This window comes from Malus domestica, chromosome 05 (assembly GCF_042453785.1).
Source record: "Malus domestica chromosome 05, GDT2T_hap1".
NCBI classification, from domain to species: Eukaryota; Viridiplantae; Streptophyta; class Magnoliopsida; order Rosales; family Rosaceae; genus Malus; species Malus domestica.
In genome coordinates this window covers 18,614,667-18,637,615 of record NC_091665.1, presented here as the reverse complement: position 1 = coordinate 18,637,615, position 22,949 = coordinate 18,614,667, and the positions used below count along the sequence as shown (strand labels likewise).

Sequence of the window (22,949 nt, the reverse complement as noted above, 5' to 3'; positions counted from 1 at the left end):
CCAATGTGGATATACCAAGCAGAACCATATGCATAGTCTAATAACATAGGCAATGATCACCCATTGCGGATATACCAAGCATGATCAACCCTAACAATCCCCCAACGCGAATATACCAAGTAGGACTATATCCTATAAATCTATGTAATGATCACCCAACGCGAATATACTAAGCATGATCACTCCTAGAATACGTATTATCCCCCAACGCAGATGTACCAAGCAGAACCATAAGCATAATCTAATCATATAGGCGGTGATCACCCAATGCGAATATACCAAGCATGATCACCCCTGAATTACGTATGGTCCCCCAATGCGGATATACCAAGCAGGACCATTCATGTACCACTGCTACATGGTGCAGTAAATCCAACACACAACCTACCCATGCCTCAACCCCTATGAGTTACAACATAGTCACCTACACCATCAACTTTTAATGGCCACCAACTAATATGTCACATAAGCACATAAGTTCTACAGAATATTTCTAATATGATTCTAGGATCACATTGTCATAACATTCATCATACTTATCATTCACATTATTAAGAAGATAAATAAACACATATATATATCACAATATGACGTCCCATACACGTAAACCGATGTATATATAATCTGAGATAACTCACTAACCAATATAGGCCCACTAAGCCCTACTTAGTCTCTAGTAATACAAATTTTAATATTTAAGATCATTTCATAGCCTATTGACCAAAAGTCAAGTCTCTGTCAAAGAGGGGTCCACAATCCTATACAAGTCAATCTGGAACGTCCGCCCATGACTTTCCGTTCCGTAACTTCCCAAGGGTCTCATTTATCTTATAAAACAATATTCTAAAATTTCGGAACAGTCTAATGATCAAATCTCCTTAGGTTGCTATCAACATTTGGTTTTACAAACTAAGAAATTCAATTAAGGAAGATCTGCATGTTGGATTCCTGATCTGTAAGTTCCTAATGTCCTTAAATATTATGTACTATTACGTATTTAAGTTGGTGCCGATCCAAAGGTCTGATCATCCATTCATATAATGTCCAAATGGCGGTCTCTATAAAACTATAGTCATACGACAAGATTTCGTCAATTGAACGTCACATATGGAATCAAGGTATCCAAATTAGTCTAAGAGGGGCGGGCAAGTGCGGTCTTGGCCCACGCGCTACGGCACGCGGCATCCGAAGTCCAATTTGGCCAAGAAATGCCTAAAATTGCCCACGAACCGTGGGAACCCTAGAATTAAGTGTGCTTTGATTCGACCTCCATACGTGCTCTAACGCCTCTATCACTACTTGGGGTTTGTTCCTAAGGTTGAGGGGAGCCTATTGGTGGTGGTAATCGATGGAGTTAGCTTCGAAAATGGCGGATCATTGTCGTGCACCTCAAGAACTCGCCAAGGAGTTCATCACGAAGTAAGGCCCAATTAACTCAGTTTTTTTATGAAATTGGAAGGGTAAGGGATGCTAGGTCAATTTCGAGGTGATGTGTGGCTTCAATTCACCGGAGAAAACACCGTAAAAGGCGTTGGCAAACATCATTCCAGCTGGTCGGGCCACGGGTCACAGGTGACCCGATTTGGCTGGGTTTTTGGTTGGATCCCCTCTATTTCCTCTCCTCTCATTTCTCTCATTCCCTCATCTTTTCATTGGTCCATCCTCCTCCTCATTTTCTCTCCCGCAACTCTCATCCTCCCCCTTTCATTGCTGCCATTTGGCAGCTTCTAATATCTTTTTTTTTCTTCTCTTATTAGTCCCTTCCCAAATTAATAGGAACCCCAAAAAATATTAAATCCCTATTTTATTTAAGAAACTTCTAACGTCTGTAACTTCTCTTTTCTCGTCCCAATTCACGAATGGTCTTTGCCTACGTACTTGTGGTGTCGAGCTCAATTCAAAAACATTAAGAATGACACTCGAAGGTCTACGGATTTTGAAAAATTAATTTAAATTCGCGAAAATACTATAAAATACCGCGAATACGAAATATGTAAATTACAATAGTGAAATCCAAAAACGGGATTTCACAAAAAATGCCTTTTGCACGCGCATGAGCGCGTGCATGAAGGCTAGTATATAGAAAGGCTACACGAAACACAAGTCAAGTTGAAATTCTCTTCCTTTAAGCTTTCTCCAATTCACTTTCTGCAAGCTTTCTCGAATCCTTCATTTCTCTATAGGAGTATCCTAGAGAGATTTGGGAGGGACTAACCCTCAATGGGCTAATCACAGAAATAAAATAACGGATAAGATTGAGATAAGCTAATGTTGGAAATATGCCCTGAAAGTCAATCTTTGGAAGAAACCATTCAGGACAATTGAATCGATGTATGGATGACTCTTATACATCAAATGGCAAAGATACTAATTAGGACTATCTCTATAAACGATATATGTCCTAAATAGTGTATCCATGGACAATGGATCGATTGAAGAAGTAATCTAATGATGTTAGACTACAGAGACCTTCTTCACATAACCAAATGTCCAAAAAGGTTCCTGATCATTAGATTGTCGGAGGGATACTGACAATGCGAAGACCGGTACATACTGTGTCTGCTTCAATTGGAAGGATGGAAAGTCTCATCCCATTCGTGTTGTGACACTAAGGCAAGTATGTAGGTGCTCATTAAGGGAATGAGTTCACTGAACACAATCGAACGAGAGTACTTGCATGGAGGTCTACTCACATGTCAAGCAAGTAACTCTAATGGTTGGAATAATGTAAGTAGTCCTTTGACCTGAGGCATCGTCGTTGTCTTGTGGTTAAGTACTTGATCTTTGATTATGTCAAAAGTCACTCTATCAGAATGTCAACGGCATAGTTGGGGTTAAGCCACTTAGTCATGAAGGCAAGTGTATGCGCAACAAGGAATCTCTAATCCTCGATAAGAGAGGAAGAATACTCTAAGATATGATTCGGGAATCTTCGGCCGAAGTATCGAGCGTAATAAAGGAAAGCGTTCCTATACGACTCAATTGAATCATATAAGAAGGAATAATCACATTAGGGGTTTGACATAATATATCCATACCCTAGTAATGTGATTGAGAGTATTGTTTTAGAGAAGGATTAAATTACATTGTAATTCCAACTGAATAGGTTCTCCGAATAAACTTCTACATTAGCTTGGGTAGCTATGACATATGGTTAGATGTCACTCATAGCTTGTGAGTTCTTCTAGATGATTAAATGTAGTCGTCAAAGAAGAAAGGTGAATTAAAATGAAGTTTTAATTCACTAAGTGATTGAATTAAATATAATCAATTGGATTGATGCCAATCACCTCACTGCCTTGCTAATAAGAACCTAAAAGATTGTTCACCAATACACTATTGTAGTGAGTAACTAATGGATGATGGAAATAATTAATTGGATTAATTAAGTGTTGTGATTAATTTAGAAAGTCTAAAGAAATCATAAAAGCGATAAAGATCGTTTTGGGCTTAAAGAAACGTTCGGGTTTAATTGGGCCCATTGGGCCTAAACCCATTGGGCTTTTATTCAAGCATTGGATGACTTGAAATAAATGAAAGCCCAAAGCCCAAACAACACAAAGAGGGCCGGCCATTTTAGGTGTGGAAAAGGGTGAGATATTTAGTCAAGTTGTTGGCTAGGTTTCTTATGTCTATATAAGGAACTTTATAGTGATATTGTTCATTAGGGATTTTGTGTGGTTAAAAACAACAAAGAGGCAAAAGAATATCTCTCCAAAAACTACACAAAGGCCGGCCACCTTGGGGTGATTTTACTAACATATCTTTCACCCTTTGGTTATTCCTTCATCCTTCTCACTACTCTAGTAGGTGAGGATCTTTAGAGGTTTCCTACTTTGGAAACTTGAAGAGAACCTAGGAGCACTCATTCTATCAAAGTGGAGGAGGCAAGGAGGGAAGCTAGGCTCAAGGAGTTCAAGGAACAAAGGGCTTGGAGGTGGTCCATCCTTGGTCTCAAGTCTAGATCAAGAGGTATAAGACTAAACCTTCACTTTGTTCTTTTCTCTAAAATTTTATTTGATGCATTATATATAAATCTATGAACCTTGAAGGGGGATTTGCATGACTATAGCTTTGTTAATATGTTATAAATGCTTCCGCTGCTTTCGTATATTAAATTTGATTTGTATATGCATGATAGTCATTTAGAAATCCCATCCATGAATCTCATAGATTTCCCTTCAGATAATCCAATCTAAAATTTTATCTTGTCTGATTTTAAAGAATGTACCAATCAGAGAAATAAATCAAGGATGAGATTGAGATAAGATAATAGTATGCAATGATTGTTATAAATGAAATTTTATCTTGTCTGATTTCAAAGAAACAAACCAACATATGAGATTGACATAAGAAAACCTAATTCAACGGTTCATAAGTGATGAAATCTAACTTTGTCAGAATTTGAAAATTTTATAAAACAAATTTAAAATAACACATCTAAAAATCAATTTAAGAAAAGTTAAGACCAAAATTAAATTTACTGCGCAATCAAATAACTACACAAATAAATATATATTCCCACATAAAGCCCTAAAGGTATATATCTCCTAAGTGGGAGTGATTATTTTTCGGAGTCCCAAAGATTCTTCGGAGTTTCAAAATGAGTTATATCTGCCACTTTTTCTCACGAAATTTAAACCTAAAACCTCTCACAACTTCATGTATAGAGCCCCTCATTAAAATGGCTTTAAGAAAGGGAGAATTCTTCTTTTTTCAAGTAATACAACTAAAATAAAACAGAGAATCATATTCCATACTAAATCAGTAGTGCAACAATTTAGATTCGAGGGCTTTGTAGTTCTTTTTAAGCTTTTTAGCCAAAAAATGGTCTATGAGATTTGTATAATTTCTCATTTTGGTCTATGAGATTTGAAATGGATAGAATTGGTCCCTAAGTTTGTCCATAATCAACATCTTGGTCATTACATGAAAAATTGTTATAATAAGGATAAAATGACAAAAATACCTTCATTTTTGTCAAATTATTTTGCCCTATTATTTATTATATTGAGGTTAATTTTGTCATTTTGATCCTTATTTAACACAAATTTTCATCGAATGATCAAAATGATTGATGGTGGACAATCTCAAGGAATGAGGATCCTCTTAGGATCATATTTGTGAGGATCCCGAATCCTTAAATTGTGTCTGGTCTTCATACATCGTGCGGTCAAAAATTATTTTAAATATTTTAATTTAAAATTAAATATGAATAGTACTTGACAAAAACTGTTCGCACAATATACGATGAACGATCACGATTTGAGAATAGAATCCTCACAAAGAGGATTCGAGGAGGATCATCATTTAATCTCAATGATGCCTTCTATTGATTTCAAATTTAGAGAGAACATTTTAGCTAAAAAAAAACCGTCCCTTTTATCAGTGACTAAGCTGTGTCTTCTAGTCGTAAAGATCACCCGCCCGCTTCTCATCCAACCTCCTCCCACTGCCACACGCACCACCATGAAGCCAATACTGCTCCTCCTCCTACTCTCCTCCCTCTCCTACTCCGTCGCCACCACAGCCTATCCTTCTATTCCGGGCACCACCTCCGTCGAATACGCCGCCGAAACCGACACCCTGATCCCTCCTCGCCGTGAAGTTTACGGCAATGGACGAATCTTCGACATCAGCCACCGGTACAGGACCACCATGCCTGCCTTTGAAACCAACGACGGCGTCGGCCAGTTCCTTTGGCTCCCCAACAGCATGAAGAACGGCTCCATCGCCAACAACTCTGAGATGAAGCTGCCCACTCACACTGGTACCCACGTCGATGCCCCCGGCCACGTCTTCGATCACTACTTCGACGCCGGCTTCGATGTCGATACCCTTGACTTGGATGTGCTTAATGGTAATTCAGTTATTGATTCTTCACTGTTTCTTTGATTTTAATCATGGCTAGTTTAGGGTTTTGAGTGTTTAATGCGGTTGAGTGAGTGCATACTAAGTGTTCGACGAAATTACCCGAGGTAATATATTTCTATGGGGGTTTGGAGTTGTTTGGGGCAAGTGGGATATTAGCGGTTAGGTGCTTCAAAGTTGAAGATGAAATGTTAAGAGTGTGAATTCTGAGGAATTAAAGGCTTGCGTAATAGTACTGTTCTAAAAATTTTCGCCCGGCACTAGGCGGTTGGACACTGTTTTAATTAATCACTAGGCGTTTGAAAATTAAGAAAATATTTAGACCCGCCTAAATCGTAACTCTCACTTAGACAGGAAATCAATAACTTTTATTTTGCATTTTAATCTTTTTCAATAAAATGTAATACACTTGTTGAATACTTGGATGACACTCATTATATGTTTGTTTCCTATGTTTTCAATATGTTATAATGCTTTATAATCTATATATTCATTTTATTTTGCACTTTATGTATCCTGTACAATTATGTATTTATTAAAGTATAAATACACACATATTTATACTATATATAACAAATTTACTTAAATCTGCCTAGTCCACATAGCCGTCTAGCGCCAGACCCTAACACGCCGCCCCCACTAGCGCCTAGAGTCTTTAGAACCTTACATAATAGTTTAAATGATCTTGAGCCTCTCTACTCAATGTCAATTGGTTTTGGGTTGGATCCTCACATTCTAATAGGAAAAGTGGCTTTCACCTTTTCCGGATTTCCTGTTTTGGGCATCTTGAGGTATTATCAATCTTTCTTTTCATTTCTGTTTCAGAATTTGGGTTTTCTGTTCTGTATTCTGTTTGATGTTTTGCAATTTGTGCCTTTCATGTGTATTAGCATTTGACCCTGTTACATAGCAATAGGGGAAAAAGCTCATTGCTTGTGTTGGTTGTATCACTGATATTTTTGTGATTATTATACGTCTTTGTGTCAAAAGGTCCTGCATTGCTAGTTGACGTTCCAAGGGATAAGAACATAACCGGTATGTATTTTTCTTTCAAACTACTATTTTCTATGTGGATGAAAGTGAAGCTTTATGACCTTATCCTTTGTTTCAATATGCATACAAAATGTAAATCATGTCTAGTGTTCAAGTCGCAACTGGAAGGCCAGATAAGTAACCTTTTGGTTGCTAACCAAACACTACTTAGAAACAGTTGAACATAACATACCATGTAGTCTATTTGCTTCTTTTTTTTTTTATAGGTTTTTGACTGTCCTACATGCTTATCGCAGCTGAGGTTATGAAGTCCTTACATATTCCCAAGGGGGTATGTCGTGTGCTGTTCAGAACATTAAACACAGACAGGTACTGTGATAAATAAAGTCTTTGTATACTATTGTATTGGCAATATGCGCCCACACACACGTGCACCTGTGCGTATACCAGTTATGTTGTATTGTTGTAAAGCTTCTTTTCTTTTCGCTGTTGAAATTTTTAGATAGTTTATAATTTGATACATTGTTCCTTAGGTCCTAGTACTCATGACAATTCCTGCAAATAAAATGCCTAGACTTTTCTTCGGAAAAAAAAACAAGGGAAATTTATGCCTGACTTGACCTTTCCTCTGTTTGATCATTCCTTCCAACCACCTTTTATTTGTCAATGGTTGGACTACTGATGTTTGTACTTATTCAATTTGATTCAGAAATCTTAAAATATTGCAGAATATTAACAAAAAATTCAATTCAGAGAAACATTATACTAACTAGAGCTTACTTCACTTTTAGACGGCTTATGTTCCAAAAGGAGTTTGACAGCAGCTATGTGGGATTTATGAGGGATGGAGCACAGTGGTTGGTGGAGAACACTGACATTAAACTTGTCGGTGAGATATATATATTCGCACATCAGTTCTTTGTTTTTTTTTTTATGACACAGTTTTTTAACAGTCTGCATACATAATTACGGTAATATAATCTTATACTGAGTTCTTCTCAGTGAGATATTACTGATTATATTGCTGTTCATGTTATCATTTCTGTTCTTTCTATTGAAGCTGACTTGTTGGTCTTTTGTTATAGGAATTGATTACTTATCCGTTGCTGCATATGATGATTTGATTCCATCCCACCTTGTTTTTCTAGAAGGCAGGGTAAGAAATCGTTATTTGATAAGACATGAAAGGGGTTTTTTATTTAGTTCATGATCATTTTAATTGGATGAGTTCCAGTTGGTACTTGGTAGATTGTTGAACAGTGGTAAATGCAGCACCAAAAAAAAGAGGCAACCGAGTTGTCTCACATGGTTCTCTGATTTAACCAGAAATTCCGTTTCAATACTCAAGACTAACACTGCTTTCATGTTCCAGGAAATCATTCTTGTTGAAGCCTTAAAACTGGATGACGTGGAACCAGGAATATATTCTGTCCACTGCTTACCTTTGAGGTTGCCGGGTGCAGAAGGGTCACCGATAAGATGCATTCTTATCAAGTGATGCATCTCCGTTACGCTTTTATCTTTCGTAAGTTGTGTATCGATGTTTGGTTTTGATGCGAGCGTACATCAGCTCACGGTTAATCTTTTTATTAGTTTGAGTGTTTCAGCCTACGTTTGGGTTTTTACCTACTCCTATTTGTTGCAGGAAATGATGATCCCCCAAGGAGAAACAGCATGGAATAAGACGCTAAGAAGAGACCCAAGTTTCAGAACAGCAGGGTTCTGAATATGAATGTCGTCTTGAATGTTTATGTTGATAGTTTTCGTGAAACTGAAATGTAATGTCATTGCCGTATTTCCGCCGTCCACGAGACACGCAGCGAGCGCCATGAATACAGACCAAAGTGTGATAAAGAAATATGATTTTCACTGTATAATTTGGTAGTTTAATCTCTCTTTATAACATGGACTTGGATTCTCTGCCCTCCCAATTCGGTGCCCTCCCCGTGCCCTCCTGTTTGTGTGGTCACGGTTAAGCCACGTCAATATTTTATATTACTATTTTTTTTTTCTTATTATTTTTATAAAAAACAATATAAAATATTAGCATGGATTTACCGTGACCACACAAAACAGGAGGGCACCGAAATGGGAGGGCAGAGAATCCAAGTCCTTATAACATGAAGTTTTTACGGGTTGTTGATAAAAAGTTTTGTTTATATTAATATTTCCTTGAAAGAATTAATTAGATTAGATTACAATATTTAAAAAGAATTTATTAATTTTTCAATCAAATAAAAAACATTATTCAAGAGGGTTTGAAGAGTTTTAAACATCTAAACGACAATGTAACCATCATCTAAGTGTGGAGGATGCAATTGTGTAAATCCTAGATTATATTTTATTCTAGTTATTCTTTCCTATATTGACTTGTATTCCTTAGGGATGAAGGATTTCTTCTCTCCCTTATTATCATAAATAAAGGCACTACGTAGAGGAATAACACATCCTCTACATATTCTTCTACACAACTCTACAAACACATCTCTCTCTCTGCCGTCGGCCCCCTTCCCTTGTCAGATAAAATAGGCTACAACACTTTATCAGCACGCTCCTACCGCCGTGCTTAAGAATCTGACGAGGAAGCTATTTGCATCAAACCAGTTCATCTATATCATCACGCAATCAGGTTCTTCCAAAACAACAGTTTTTATCTCGATATTTTTGCAACCCTGATAGCATGAACATTCACCATAATGCATCACCCAACTTTACATTTTTCGAATTTTAGATTCTACATAAATTCTATATGCATTATATCCATAATTGCATCAAATATATGTCCATGCATTAAATTATTGAATTGAATATGCATGCAATTAAATGTTATAATCTAAAAAAAAAAGAAAAAAAATTACAAACTGCTAAGGTTCTTTGAACCCATAATCTGAGCCGTTAGTCCAGGCCTGCATGCTGTATGGCTAAGCTTTGCCGAGCCACGAGACCACAAGCCAAGGGCTCCAAGTTTGAAAACCCAGAAACCTCGATGCCTTCCATGACATCTTCACCATCACAGGTGGGCTTGCAGCCCAACGTTGACCTTAGGTCACTATCCTGATGGCCTGAAGCTTGTCTACCGACGTAGATTGACCGAGATTCCTTCAAATCTCGTCGGATTTTCTTTGAAATTCTGATTCGAATTTCTAGGGTTTTGGTTGAAATGTTGAGATTCCTCTATCTTCGTTCATATGCGTGATTCCCATTGCCTCATGAACTCGCCCCAAGAGTTTTTGTCCCAAAACATGGCTGCCTGAAGCTGCGGCGCCGGTCTTTTTCCTCAATGAGCACATCTAGCTACGGCTAGGGTGTTTTTGGTCCCAACCCGAGCCCAATTAGGCCTTGGTTTTCTCGGCCTAAAAGAATTTTTTTTTTCTTCTTGCGTTCGCCTGAAGCAGCCCAAACCTTTAGCTTGGCCCAAATTCGACATCAGCTCGTAGGGCTATGGTGTCCCCATGTATGCCATCGGACCTGATCCCAACCTGTAGCTGGTGAATCGATGCACATGTACCGTGACGCATAGGATTGCTTCCCCTGGGAACACAGATGCTGCAAAGCAGCGGAGCACTCCTCCGCATAGGACCTGCAGTCATAGCTTGCTCCTCACTGCACCAGATCAGAACCCATTTGGGCCTCAGTCTTTGGGCTTACACCTGTAGCCCCTTTTTTGTGATGTTGGGCCAGCCTACATGCTAGGTTCGAGCCCATTCGAGCCCAAGTTTGGGCTTGGGCCTCAACGGTGCAAATTTACTTATCCCATCCATGGAGTTTAGTCCAAGTTTTTGGGCCCCGAGTTTTAATTGCCTAAATCAACTGCCATGATCTTCATCCGAAGACATATTCATGACGCACTGCAAACAGAGTACCTTGCTGAGGAGGATCCACGATGGGTTCCTTTAGCTGATCGTCTTGATCACCAAAAGGACATATTCTTGCTTGAAGCAAGACATGACTGGCAGCATTTGCGTTTCCAAGACTTTAAGTCTATGAATGAATATAATTCTGAAATTTGTCGAATCCGATTACTTCTCAAGTTTTGTAACAAAACTTTGACCGAAGAGGATCTTCTGGAAAAGACCTATTCGACTTTTTCTGCTACTAATATTATCCTGCAGCAACATATAGAGCTCAGAAGTTCACTAAGTTTTCGAATTTGATCTCTGTTTTACTTCTCCCTTAAAAGTAGAATCAGCTATTGATGAAAAATCATCAAGCTTGACCTACTGGGGCAACTGCTGTGCCTGAAGCACATTATAGCACGAACCAACACCCAAAATGCCAAAAGAGGCATGGTAGGGGCAGCTAGAAGCCACCTTGCCAAGGTCAATAGAGCCAAGGCCCATCTAAAAGAGGAAACAAATCCCAAAAGCGCCCTAACCTCTCTCACAAGGCCCCAAACTTCAAGAATAAGGGCAAAGCACCTGAAACCATGGATGCGGACATGTGCTATCGCTGAGGTTCAAAGAACCATTGGTCCCGTGTTTGCTGAGCTCCCCAGAAGTTTGTAGCTGAATATCATTCTCATTGTAAGAATTTTGAATCAAATTTTGTGCAAGTGGACGAACCGGAGAGTACTAAGATGGAGGTTTCTAACTTTCAAGAGGCTATTACACCTATGGAAGACTTGAATCTTAGACATAAACTATTTTTCTAGTTGAAATTTAGACAATAGGGCCGAATTCCACCTAGTGGCCGAACGCCCCTTGTGTTTTTGGTTAATTTTGAACAATTTTCCTTTATGTTTGGATTATTTGTTTGTGATTTGTTTTTTAATATTAGGTTTTTAATTAATTTATGTCCTTGAATACTTAAAATTATTTTGAATGGATATTTGTTTTTTGAACTTTTATGCATATGACCGATTCAAATTAATTTTCATTCTAGGTATGACTAGTGGGGAAGTTAGTTGTCTAGTAAATAGTGCAACCACGCACACCATTTTGCGTGAACGCGTCTATTTCACTAACTTCATACCTAAGAATGCACATCTGACAACCCTCTCAGGCCCACCCAACCTAATCGAATGATATGGTAAGGCACGTATAATATTGGGTACAATTTTGACCATTGATGAGGCACTTTATTCTTCGTGTTCCGAAAGAATGTTGTTGAGTTTTAAGGACATTACGGATAATAATTAACACGCTGAAACCTAAGTAGAAAATGGAGTTTAATTTCTGTGCATAACTTCCTACGAATATGGCCAGAAAAGTATTTTAGAAAAGATGGAGGTATCCTGAGTGGTCTGTATACTACGACCATACGCCCCATAGAAAGCCACTATGTGGCTGGCCCTACCTTTGGGACTACGCACGAAATTACACTTTGGCATAATCGTTTAGGAACCTTGGATAAATAGCGATGCCCCATATCCTCAAATCAACACACGGGGCATTCACTAACCCAAAGTTTAGGTTTGATTCAAGGAATCCCATGTCAAACATGTTCTATGGGAAAGCTTATTATTAAGCCCTTATTATGACAAGATTTGTTCGAATCCTCTTATTTTGCTACAAAGGATTTAAGGGGACATTTGTGGACCGATTCACCCTCCCTGCTGACCATTTAGATATTTTATGGTTTTGGTTGACGCTACTACACATTGGTCACACGTGTGCTTGTTGTCCATAAGGAATATTGCACTCTCCAAACTATTGGCTCAGGTTATCAAGCTCAGGGCTCACCACCCTAATTATCCAATCAAATATATTCGATTGGATAATGCTGGAGAATTCACATCTAAACCTTTTGATGACTATTGCATGTCAATTGGGGTTGAAGTTGAACATCATGTACCCCGTGTTCACACCTAGAATGGCCTGGTAAAGGCATTCATTAAGTGCTTACAAATGATTGCTCGATCGTTGGTTATACATACTAAGCTCCCGATCGCTGCTTGGGGCCATGCAGTATTACACGCAGCCATGTTGGTCCACCTGAGTCCTGTTGTAACCTAACCATATAGCACCCTTCAGTTAGTTATCGAATATGAACCTAACATATCGCATCTGCGCATTTTTTGTTGTGCAGTCTATGTTCTGATTTCGCTGCCCTTACGTACAAAAATGAGGCCTCAGCGAAAGAAGGGAATCTATGTCGAATATGATTCTCCTTCGATTATTCGTTACTTAGAACCTTTGACAAGCGATATGTTTACCGCTTGTTTCACGGATGTCACTTCTATGAGACAGTCTTCCCGTCATTAGGGGGAGATAAGAACATCAACATTCCTGAAGAACAACGCGAATTATCGTGGACGACTCACACTTTGTCTCATTTAGATCCCCGCACTGCTTAGTCTGAAACTGAAGTGCATCGCATATTATATCTCCAAAGCATAGCTCAAAGCATGCCAGATGCTTTCACCGATCTAGCACGAATGACAAGTTCACATAATCCTGACAACTTTGGTGATCCACGTACATTAGTGGCTAGTTAATTATCTACCCCTAAACATAAGCATGGCAAACCTCTTGGCTCAAAGGATTCACACCCTCGGAAGAGGAAACCCACGGCACAGGCCCCTGAAAAGCTTACCGTGAATCTAACTGTCGCTTACTCATTCTATCCAACTTATTAGAAAATTCTAGATTACAGAAGCGTCATTGAAGAGATGAATCCACCTTCTGAGAATCGTGAGATTTTTATCTATTATGCTTGCCTAGATGATGTGTGGTGTAGAAATGAGATGATCATCAATGATGCATTAGCATATGCAGTAGCTATTGAGATCATGTTGAGCAATGACATTGAACCCCATTTCGTTGATGAATGTCGACATAGAACCGATTGGTCAAACTGGAAACAAGCAATCCAAGTCGAATTCGATTCGCTTACGAAACATAAGGTGTTTGGACATGTAGTTCCTACTCCTCCATATGTGAAGCCTGTTGGCTACAAATGTATTTTCGTTCGGAAGCGTAATGAGAAGAATGAAATTGTGCGTTACAAAGCTCGTCTTGTTACGCAAGGTTTCTCACAACGCCTTGGGATTGACTATGATGAAACTTACTCACCCGTTATGGATGTGATTATTTTTCCTACCTTATCAGTTTGGTAGTTTCCGAAAAACTGAGTATGCAACTGATGGACGTAGTAACTGCGTATCTTTACGGGGATCTTTATACGGAAATTTATATGAAATTTCCCAAAAGACTTACATTGATTGGATCAAATATTTCCAAACCTCAAAATACGCTCTCACTTCGACTGAGGCGTTCACCCTATGCTTTGAAGCAATTCGGAAAAATGTAGTATAACCGTTTGAGTGAGTATTTGACTATTCAGAGGTATGTGAACAATGAACTATGCCCTTGTGTGTTCATTAAGAAGTCACATTCCGGTTTTGCGATTGTTGTAGTATATGTCGATGACATGAACCTCATCGAAACTCTTGAAGAGCTCGCGAGAATTACCACGCACCTGAAGCCAAAATTTGAGATGAAAGATCTAGGAAAGACTCAATATTGTCTCGGTCTTGAGATAGAGCACCGTTCGGTTGGAATCTTAGTACATCAAACGAACTACACCCAGAAGGTGTTGCGCCGCTTTAATGAGGATAAAGGGAAGCCTTCAAGTACTCCTATAGTCGTTCGATCGCTAGATGCAAAACGAGATCCCTTCCGTCTGAAGGAGGATGATGAAGAGATTTTGGAGCCTGAAGTTCCTTATCTAATTGCGATAAGTGCTTTATTGTACTTAGCTCAATGCACTAGACCCGACATCTCCTTTCTTGTTAATCTTTTGGCAAGATATAGTAATGCACTAACACGCAGACACTGAATTGGTGTTAAAGAAAATTTTTGCTACCTTAAGTGTACTATGGATTTGGGCTTGTTCTATTCCTACAGATTCTCGAGTAATGTCGCACCCCCTTATGTCGAGTCGATTCTCGCCTTATTGGTTATGCCGACGCAAGATATTTATCTGATCTGCACAAGGCACATTATCAAACGTGTTATGTCTTTACTGTTAGAGGCACCGCAATCTCTTAAAGGTCAACTAAACAAACCTTAATTACCACTTCGTTTAACCATGCTAGAATTCTTTCCTTACACGAAGCAACTCGGGAATGCTTTTAGTTGAGAGTAGTTGTGGGCCATATTCGAAGCTCTTGCAATCTTTACCCCGTCGTTGATGTCCCTATGACGATCTATGAAGACAACGCAACATGCATCGAACAACTCAAGAAGGGTTACATCAAAGGAGACAACACCAAGCACATGTGCCGAATTTCTTCTTGTTACATCAACAACAAGAGCATCAGAAGATTGAAGTCACGCAAATCCATTCACAAGACAATCTAGCCGACTTCTTCACCAAATCACTACCGAATGCGATGTTTCAGAAGCTTGTTCAAGGAATTGGTATGCGTAAACTTTCTGAATTGTAACATTGCTAGTTCTCTTTGGAATTGTGTCAAACTCAGGGGGAGTATCCTGAAGTATACTTTCTTGATCTTAATATACTATTTTTCCTTACGATTAGGAGCATTTTTCCCACTAGGTTTTTGCTACCTAACTAAGTTTTAACGAGGCACCCACCTAGGGTTGATCATATCCTTGATGACGTCCCGTAGATGTTTCATTTGACTTTGCATTTCTCATGCATTTTTCCTTAGACTATGGGTTTTGGCCCTACTCGGGTTTTTACCATAGCCATAGGGTTTTTTAGTGAGACTTACTTCCTTATGCAAGTTCCTACCTTATTGAGAATAATGTGTTCCCATAATCAATGCCGACGAGTTGACTTCTTCAAACTCTCCATGATGCCGAATCTACTTGAGTATTTACACACTCAAGGAGAAGTGTAATAAACTTTCTAGTTTAAGTGTGATTGTAAATCATAGATTAGATTTGATTCTAGTTATTCTTTCCTATGTGGACTTGTATTCCTTGGGGATAAAGGATTTCTTCTCTCCCTTATTACTATAAATAAAGGCACTACGTAGGGGGAATAACACATCCTCTACATATTCTTCTACACAACCCTACAAACACATCTCTCTCTCTCTCTCCAATCTCTCTCTGCCGCCAGCCCCTTCCCTTATCAGAAAATAGACTACAACAAATGCATATTTAATATACACTATATACACTATAGCTATTGTATTTTATAGTAAGTTTTTTAGTAGTTTAACTTTAAAATCATCAAAATAATATTTTTCTTAAAGGGTCAAAACGGGTTATCCACGTGTAAATTCGTTAAGGATCCGTTATTAATGGTTTTTAACGGGTAACCCGATAACGATCCAATTAGTTATCGTGTTAATCCAAAACTTGTTATTTTCGTGTCGTGTTAACGGGTCGAAATTGTCAAGTCTAGATAAGATGGACAAATTATATGAGACTCTGACATGCAAGAATTGCTAATTTGATAAGGATGGCTTGAATATTGGGGTGATTAGCACAGATGGGGACTCTTGGCAAAAGGATCAAGATTGGAATTACATTGCATATGGGATAAGATTTCAGAGAACCAAGTCCAGAAAGATGGTTCTGTGCGAATATGCTGATCCTTGTGGATTATTTATCCAAACAGGTGGTTATGTGGATCATGCAATTGCATGGCACGGATTGGTGAGGAATGGATTGGTAAGCAAATATTTGCACTTTTAGTTTGGACTAACAACAGTGCAATTGTTTGGTTGATATCTATTCACATCTAGATAGACGAAGAATTCTCATCAACTTTGACGAAATGAAGTGTTTCCAGGGATAAATTGTTCGGCACAGCGAAAGCTAAACTAATTATTGAACTTCGCAGTAATCTAGTAACCTTGCCTTTAGGTTTTATAACCTAAGGCCGAGACATGTTCCTTTCTTAGTTGTAATCGCTTTGGTGCATAAGTCAACAACGTATTCAACACCACCATCACCACCCTTATTCTACTTGCCCGACCGAGCTCAATTACGAGTTGGCACCCCCGCATTCATAAGAAGAACGTAATTAGCTCATATTGGAAAATGCCAGGGAGACCAACCATCAATCGGTACATTATGTTTTGGAAATTATATATTATAATGTGAAATATTGTAATATATAATTTTAATAATTGAATGAAAAATAATGTTAATTGTATTTTTTAGAAAGGTTATGTTATTTAGGTGCATTCCCTTGCTAAATGATGTATACTTATAGATGATAAGTTACATCTCTTTAATAAGTAGTAATTGGGTTCTATATAAACCCATGAAACCATTTGTTATTATATGATAGAAAATTAGAGTTGATTTTTACTCTTGAGAAATAGGGTTTCCCCACTTTGTTTCTTTCATTCTTCATTTGTCAAATTCTGAGTTGTGTCTTGAGAGTACGAAATATATAAAATTCGCCAGAATCCGAAGATTGAAGTGCTTTGACTTTGGATTATAGATTGTTGAATCCTAAGAGATAGACGCCTACCGAACTACAAGCACAAGAGTAGGGGCAAAATTTTGTCTTGAGGACATTGCATTTATACAAGCCTCAATCTCCAAGTTTGTCAATTTTCCTAACTTTCTCTTTAGTTGTTTATATTAATCTCATATATAATTGATGTTATGAATTTCTTTATGATTATTATCATTGGAGTTATATTGTTATTTCTCATATTTTCTAATATTGCTCCAACATTATGTAATTATATAATCATATAATTATAATTATATAGTTGTTATTATTATTATATAATTATATAATCATGTGATGTTAAAGAAACCAAATTTTTAAAACATTTTTTGTAGATCATGGCAATTGATGCTTAGACTTCTTTAAATCAGTAGAGAGGAGAACTAATTATTAACCGTCTCATCATGTGGTCTATAAAAAATGTCTAAAAATTTAATCACCCTAACATTTTTCTTTCTTTTATGCATTTGCATGCTCGTAGCACACAAACTTACTTTTCGAGTTTCTATTCTACAATTCGAACTTAATATTTCTTTTAGTAAGAACCACTAAACAAATAACTAGCTAGTAGGAATGTCATATTTGTTCAATATCAATACATAGGTAACCAAAGCAAGCGGCTTAGTAGTAAGGGTGTAGACTGCGACTCCTCAATAGACACAAAAAACAGTGGGAGGTTCTGGGTTTGATGCTCTAGCTGATGAGTATGCTTGACTATGTCCATTGGTAAGGTGAAATTCCCCATAGCTTCTCTAGACCCAAAAATGGTAGATAACTGTGACTTGCCACCAGTTGTCTCATTTTTAATGGAAGAAAAAAAATATCAATACATAGGTTCACGTACATTTAAATTAGAACAAATGCACGATATTGTTGTAGGGAAGAATATGGAATGTCTGCTGATAACTAGTAAGAATGCCATATTTGGGTTAGGTAGCTCGCTAGTTTTCCTAATTGATTAAAGAAGATAAACAAAAATAAAATAGGAAATTTGGTTAACGTTAATAAATAATTTTATATTGCGACATAGATCAATATGTTAAACTTTAAATATTTCATAAACAATTGATAATGTAACATCCCACATCGACCAACGGAGAGAGGGTGATGTGTCTTATATGCACATGTCCACCTCCTATAGCACGATGCTTTTTGGGAACTCACTCCATCGGAACTCCGAAGTTAAGCGAGTTCGGACGAGAGCAATCCTAGGATGGGTGACACACTGGGAAGTTCTCGTGTGAGTTTCCAGAAATAAGACCTTGAGAGCGTGGCCCAAAACGGACAATATCGTGCTATGGCGTAGCCGGTCTGGGATGTGACAGAATGGTATCAGAGCCACTTTATTGTTCGGTGCGAGTATGCCGATGAGGACGTCGGGCCTCTAAGGAGGGTGAATTGTAACATCCCACATCGACCAACGGAGAGGGGGTGATGTGCGTTATATGTACATAATAATGTCATTAGGATTCCTTGCAGTCCAAGATAATTGATAAAGCAAATCTCATTCCAAATAGGATAGAATTAGAAGTCCTTATTCCCTAAAGAAATCTGGAATATATTAACTTTACTTGGGGTACGAGCTATAGTTATTAACTAAATTCTAATCTTATTTATATTCCAAACAATCCTTAAATTAATTGTGTAGACCTATTAGTCATTGGATTATGGTCCGACATCCAACACAATAGTCTCTCTCCATCTACAAGTTTAATAAAATCAAATTTCATCTCCAATTAAGATCAATACTACTTACTGAAATTTATCTTTCATTACCTCTCATTAAAAATAAAAAATATTAATTAACTCACCCAATCTTAGTTTTGAAATCTTTTTGTGACCGCAAACAAATTACCCCAAAGGAGAATATGCACACGGCCACACATTCACTTTTCGGGGGCATGTTTAATTACTTATATGGCATGAGGATAAGAAGGATGAGGGATTAAAAAGTAACGAGGATGTGAAGGATTAGGTATGGGATGCCTTCATTTTAGAGAACTTTAACGAAAACCTCCCGGTATTGTTCATTTTAACGAAAAACCACATTTTAACATTAAAAAGTCAATCCTGGTACTATTCACTTTACCCTTTATTTTGTCCTTATCGTTAAAACTCAAAATTTTCAAGCTCTTTTCATTAGTTTTCCTTTCATGATGTTATAGGCATCTCGTATTCAAAATTGATGGGACCCGCATTACTGAATGCATTTTTAAAGCGTAAACGCATTATTGAGATGAGTAATGCTAGACTATCTACTTATTGTTAGAAACCAATCAAATGTCACTAACACAATATATATTTTGCACAATTTATTTTGAATGCGAAATTCAACAACAAATACTATAAATATCAAAATACAAACACTTAAGTAAATTGCATATAAAATCACAAATCACTGACTTGTTCTTGAAGATAGAGGCTTGCAAATGCAATCACCTAAGACAGAAATTCGCCCCTACACCCGTGCAGTAGTTCAACGGACATCTATCTTGCAGGATACAACTATCTAATCCAAGTTCTTGCACTCGAACTTGGATTCTTGGCGAATGGGTTGTGTGTTTCTCTGTGTAAAATGAAAAGGAAGCGTTGGAAATTCTGTGTTAAGTTTCTGATCTTATTGCCATATGTTTATACCACATTTAGGGCCTCGTATTTAGACCTCGTATAAATACTCGAGGGACTTAAATGTAATTATGTAATAAAGGAATGGGCAAATATGTAATAAGTGAGGAGTCCTTATTCTATAAAAGGACCCCTCACCCTCACAATTAGGGGAGGCCAATTCCTAAGCCTCTCACCCCTTCTCAAAGCTCTCACATTACAGAGCTCCTCCTCTCTCTCTCTCTCTCTCTCTCTCAGATAAATACATATTCAGTATGGACGTAGCCCAAACCTTGGGGTGAACAACGATACATCTTGTGTCATTTACATTACTTGCAGATTCACGGTCGGATTTACGTTGTTCCAAGACCTCCGGTTTTGTGCATCAAGATTTGGCGCCGTCTGTGGGAATCGACACGAAAAGTTATGTCGGTTCTCTTTCATTTTTCTATCTCACCACCGTGAAAACTTCACAACCTCTACCGTGAATCATGCTTCTAGGGGGGACATCCTTGCTGATAAGCTTGAATTCTCGCAACAAACACAACCCTCCAAAAAGAAAACGCCCTGAAGAAACTGCTTTTGCTGCTGCCTGCTTTTGAGTTCAAGTGCTTCACCCCAGACACGGCCTCCAGCACTAGTCTCTACAAAAGCTCCACCGCAGACCATTTGCTCCTCAATGGAAGGCTCCCGTAGTAATCAACGCGAGTCCAGACTCGAACAGAGCCAGATAGAGCTGAACAGAGACAGAGAAAGTTGAACCTCATCCTGAGTCCAGACTCTTCTGACCATGTCCGAGTCGCTAAGTCGCTGAGTCGACTCGTCATCTGCAACCCTCTGACTCACCAGTTCCAAGTCTTCTCTCAGCTCGACTCGGCCTGGTCGCCCCACGGCTCGATCCTTGTTAACTCCCAAACCCGAGTCATGGTCCTCACCGAGCTCACTGCGCTTTACTTCTCCGGTTCGAACCAGTAGCTCAAGTAGAAAGATACAAGGAACAGGTTGCGTTTGAGAAGTGTAGGTCTTTGTATCTCTGTACGGAACAGGTTGCGGAGGATGGCCTTCGTTACCCGGCAACACCTCAAACCCTGTTGGTGGAAAAGTCAAACCCCATGACGGTCGGAGTCTCTAGGGGAGTGGTACTCTGTGTGGTCTCATTCATCTTGCAGTTAGTAGATTTGAAGTCGGCGGAGAAGAAACCCGCGCCGATGAGCTTGCGGTTACATAGGTTGGCCGGAAAGTTCTTCCTGGCAACCCAGCTGCCATTCCTCTTGCTGTTACTTCATCGACAGATCAGGAGGCGGCCAAGCACAAGTGGTTGTACGGATCTGGATACCACAGGCAGTAGAGATCTGCCGACAATAAGGATCTGGGTACAACATGCTAACTGTCTTACAGGCGACTCCAAACCTATTGCTGCGAAATGCACAACCCAAATCAAAGGCGGTTCAGGTTTCGCTCCACCGCTGCCGAGTTCCCTTCTTTCCTTCCCAAAGAGGTCGAAGAGATCAAACACCCGTTTGTCCAAGAACTTTTCGAGAGAAACCCTCTGCCTGTTTTTGGGGAATGAGAATATGGGGTGGCGGATATTTTCTATGCTGCTGCATAGAGCAAGAATGTTGAGTTTTTCAGGCTGCTTTTTTTTACTTTATGGTTTTTCCGAGGTTCATCTCTCTCTTTGAACCCTAGAGTGTTTACTGCTAGAATGCTTACTACCACTAAGACAAACCGTGGAAATTCCATTGCCAGCAACTACAATGGAGAAGTCAGAACACCCTCAGTGCCCCCGCCACGCCACCTTCTCCAGCTGTTTCGCAGCTCCTGAGAATAATAGAGAAACTGTTTTTTTGGAAAGTGCTAAGCGGAAAAGCAACGAAGAAGATAAGTTTTCTTCAAATTCATATCTTGTTACTGGAAACCATATCATCACATTATCACATGCATCATGTGATATTTTATTCCTATCATAAATAATTCCAACCCAAAACTACATTGAATATAAATAAAGGGGGGACATGGTATCGTGGTGCTGGTACAAAGTAAGAGATCTTAAAGTTTGCTATAGCAAGAAAAACCCGTGCTTTCTCAAAGCAAGGATACTGCCCTGCAAAATGCTCATCCTCTTCATCGACAGACAAAAAAATTTTATACTTTGGGTCTCTACTCACAGTTTCACTACTAGAGCAATGATAGACGAACAGAATAATAAAAGCAGAAAGCATGGCTACCCACTACTCGATCAGTCTCGGAGATAATTGCAGAAAACGAAGAAAAGAAGAAAAGTGAAAGATCTTCCTATTGTTATGATTCCTTCTGTCTGCCAGATGAAGAGACAGAGTGTAGTAGAAAAACATAAGCAAAAGCAAGGAATAAACACCCCACCAGAATGATGTAATTTATTTTATCTTTCGGAAATATCTGTATAAACCCCATCAGAGGGTAATATGTATAAACCCCATCAGAGGGTGTAAAAAAAAAAGCCCAACAAGCCCAAAATAATGGGCTGCAATGTCATGTGAAGGGCGAAGGCCCATATGCCCAAAAGAGCCAAACCCTTCATTATCACCAACCAGGTGACCAAAAGTACGCCCAGTACTCCACAATTATTTGGCAACCCGCCGCCATTATCATCAACCAGGTGATAAAAAGTACGCCCAGTACTCCAAAACTATTCAGCAACCCGCCGTTATTACCACCAACCAGGTGATGAAATGTACAACCCGTACTCTCCTTCATGCCACCAACCAGGTGATCAAAAGTACGCCCAGTACTTCATATTATACATGAGCATTACTCATGTCAATCATACATAAACATTCATGAGCATCACTCATATCAATCATACATAAACATTCATGAGCATTACTCATGTCAACATTCATGAGCATCACCCATGTCAACATCCATGAGCATCACTCATGTCAATCAAACATTCATGAGCATCACTCATGTCAATCAGCTTCAAAAGCTTCATTTACAAAAGCTCTAGCTTCGAAAGCTCTATTTACAGAGCTACAGCTTCAAAAGCTTCATTTACAAAAGCTCTAGCTTCAAAAGCTTCATTTATAGAGCTCCAGCTTCAAAGCTTCACTTAC

General features: G+C 38.7%; 1 protein-coding gene across 2 annotated transcripts; it reads left to right on the top strand.

Moving 5' to 3' along the window:
- The first annotated feature begins 5,278 nt into the window (after positions 1 to 5,278).
- On the top strand, positions 5,279 to 8,741 carry LOC103436442 (cyclase-like protein 2). 2 transcript variants are annotated; one of them, XM_017332531.3, is made up of 7 exons: positions 5,279 to 5,860; positions 6,862 to 6,906; positions 7,161 to 7,233; positions 7,656 to 7,753; positions 7,950 to 8,020; positions 8,237 to 8,389; positions 8,510 to 8,741. In XM_017332531.3, the coding sequence occupies exons 1-6, from the start codon at positions 5,320 to 5,322 to the stop codon at positions 8,360 to 8,362; spliced, it is 954 nt and encodes a 317-aa protein (XP_017188020.2). In that variant the 5' UTR covers positions 5,279 to 5,319; the 3' UTR covers positions 8,363 to 8,389; positions 8,510 to 8,741. The 2 variants fall into 2 exon arrangements, with proteins under 2 accessions (XP_017188020.2, XP_017188021.2); XM_017332532.3 differs by lacking the exon at positions 6,862 to 6,906 and having other exon boundaries at positions 5,308 to 5,860.
- Positions 8,742 to 22,949: the final 14,208 nt, after the last annotated feature.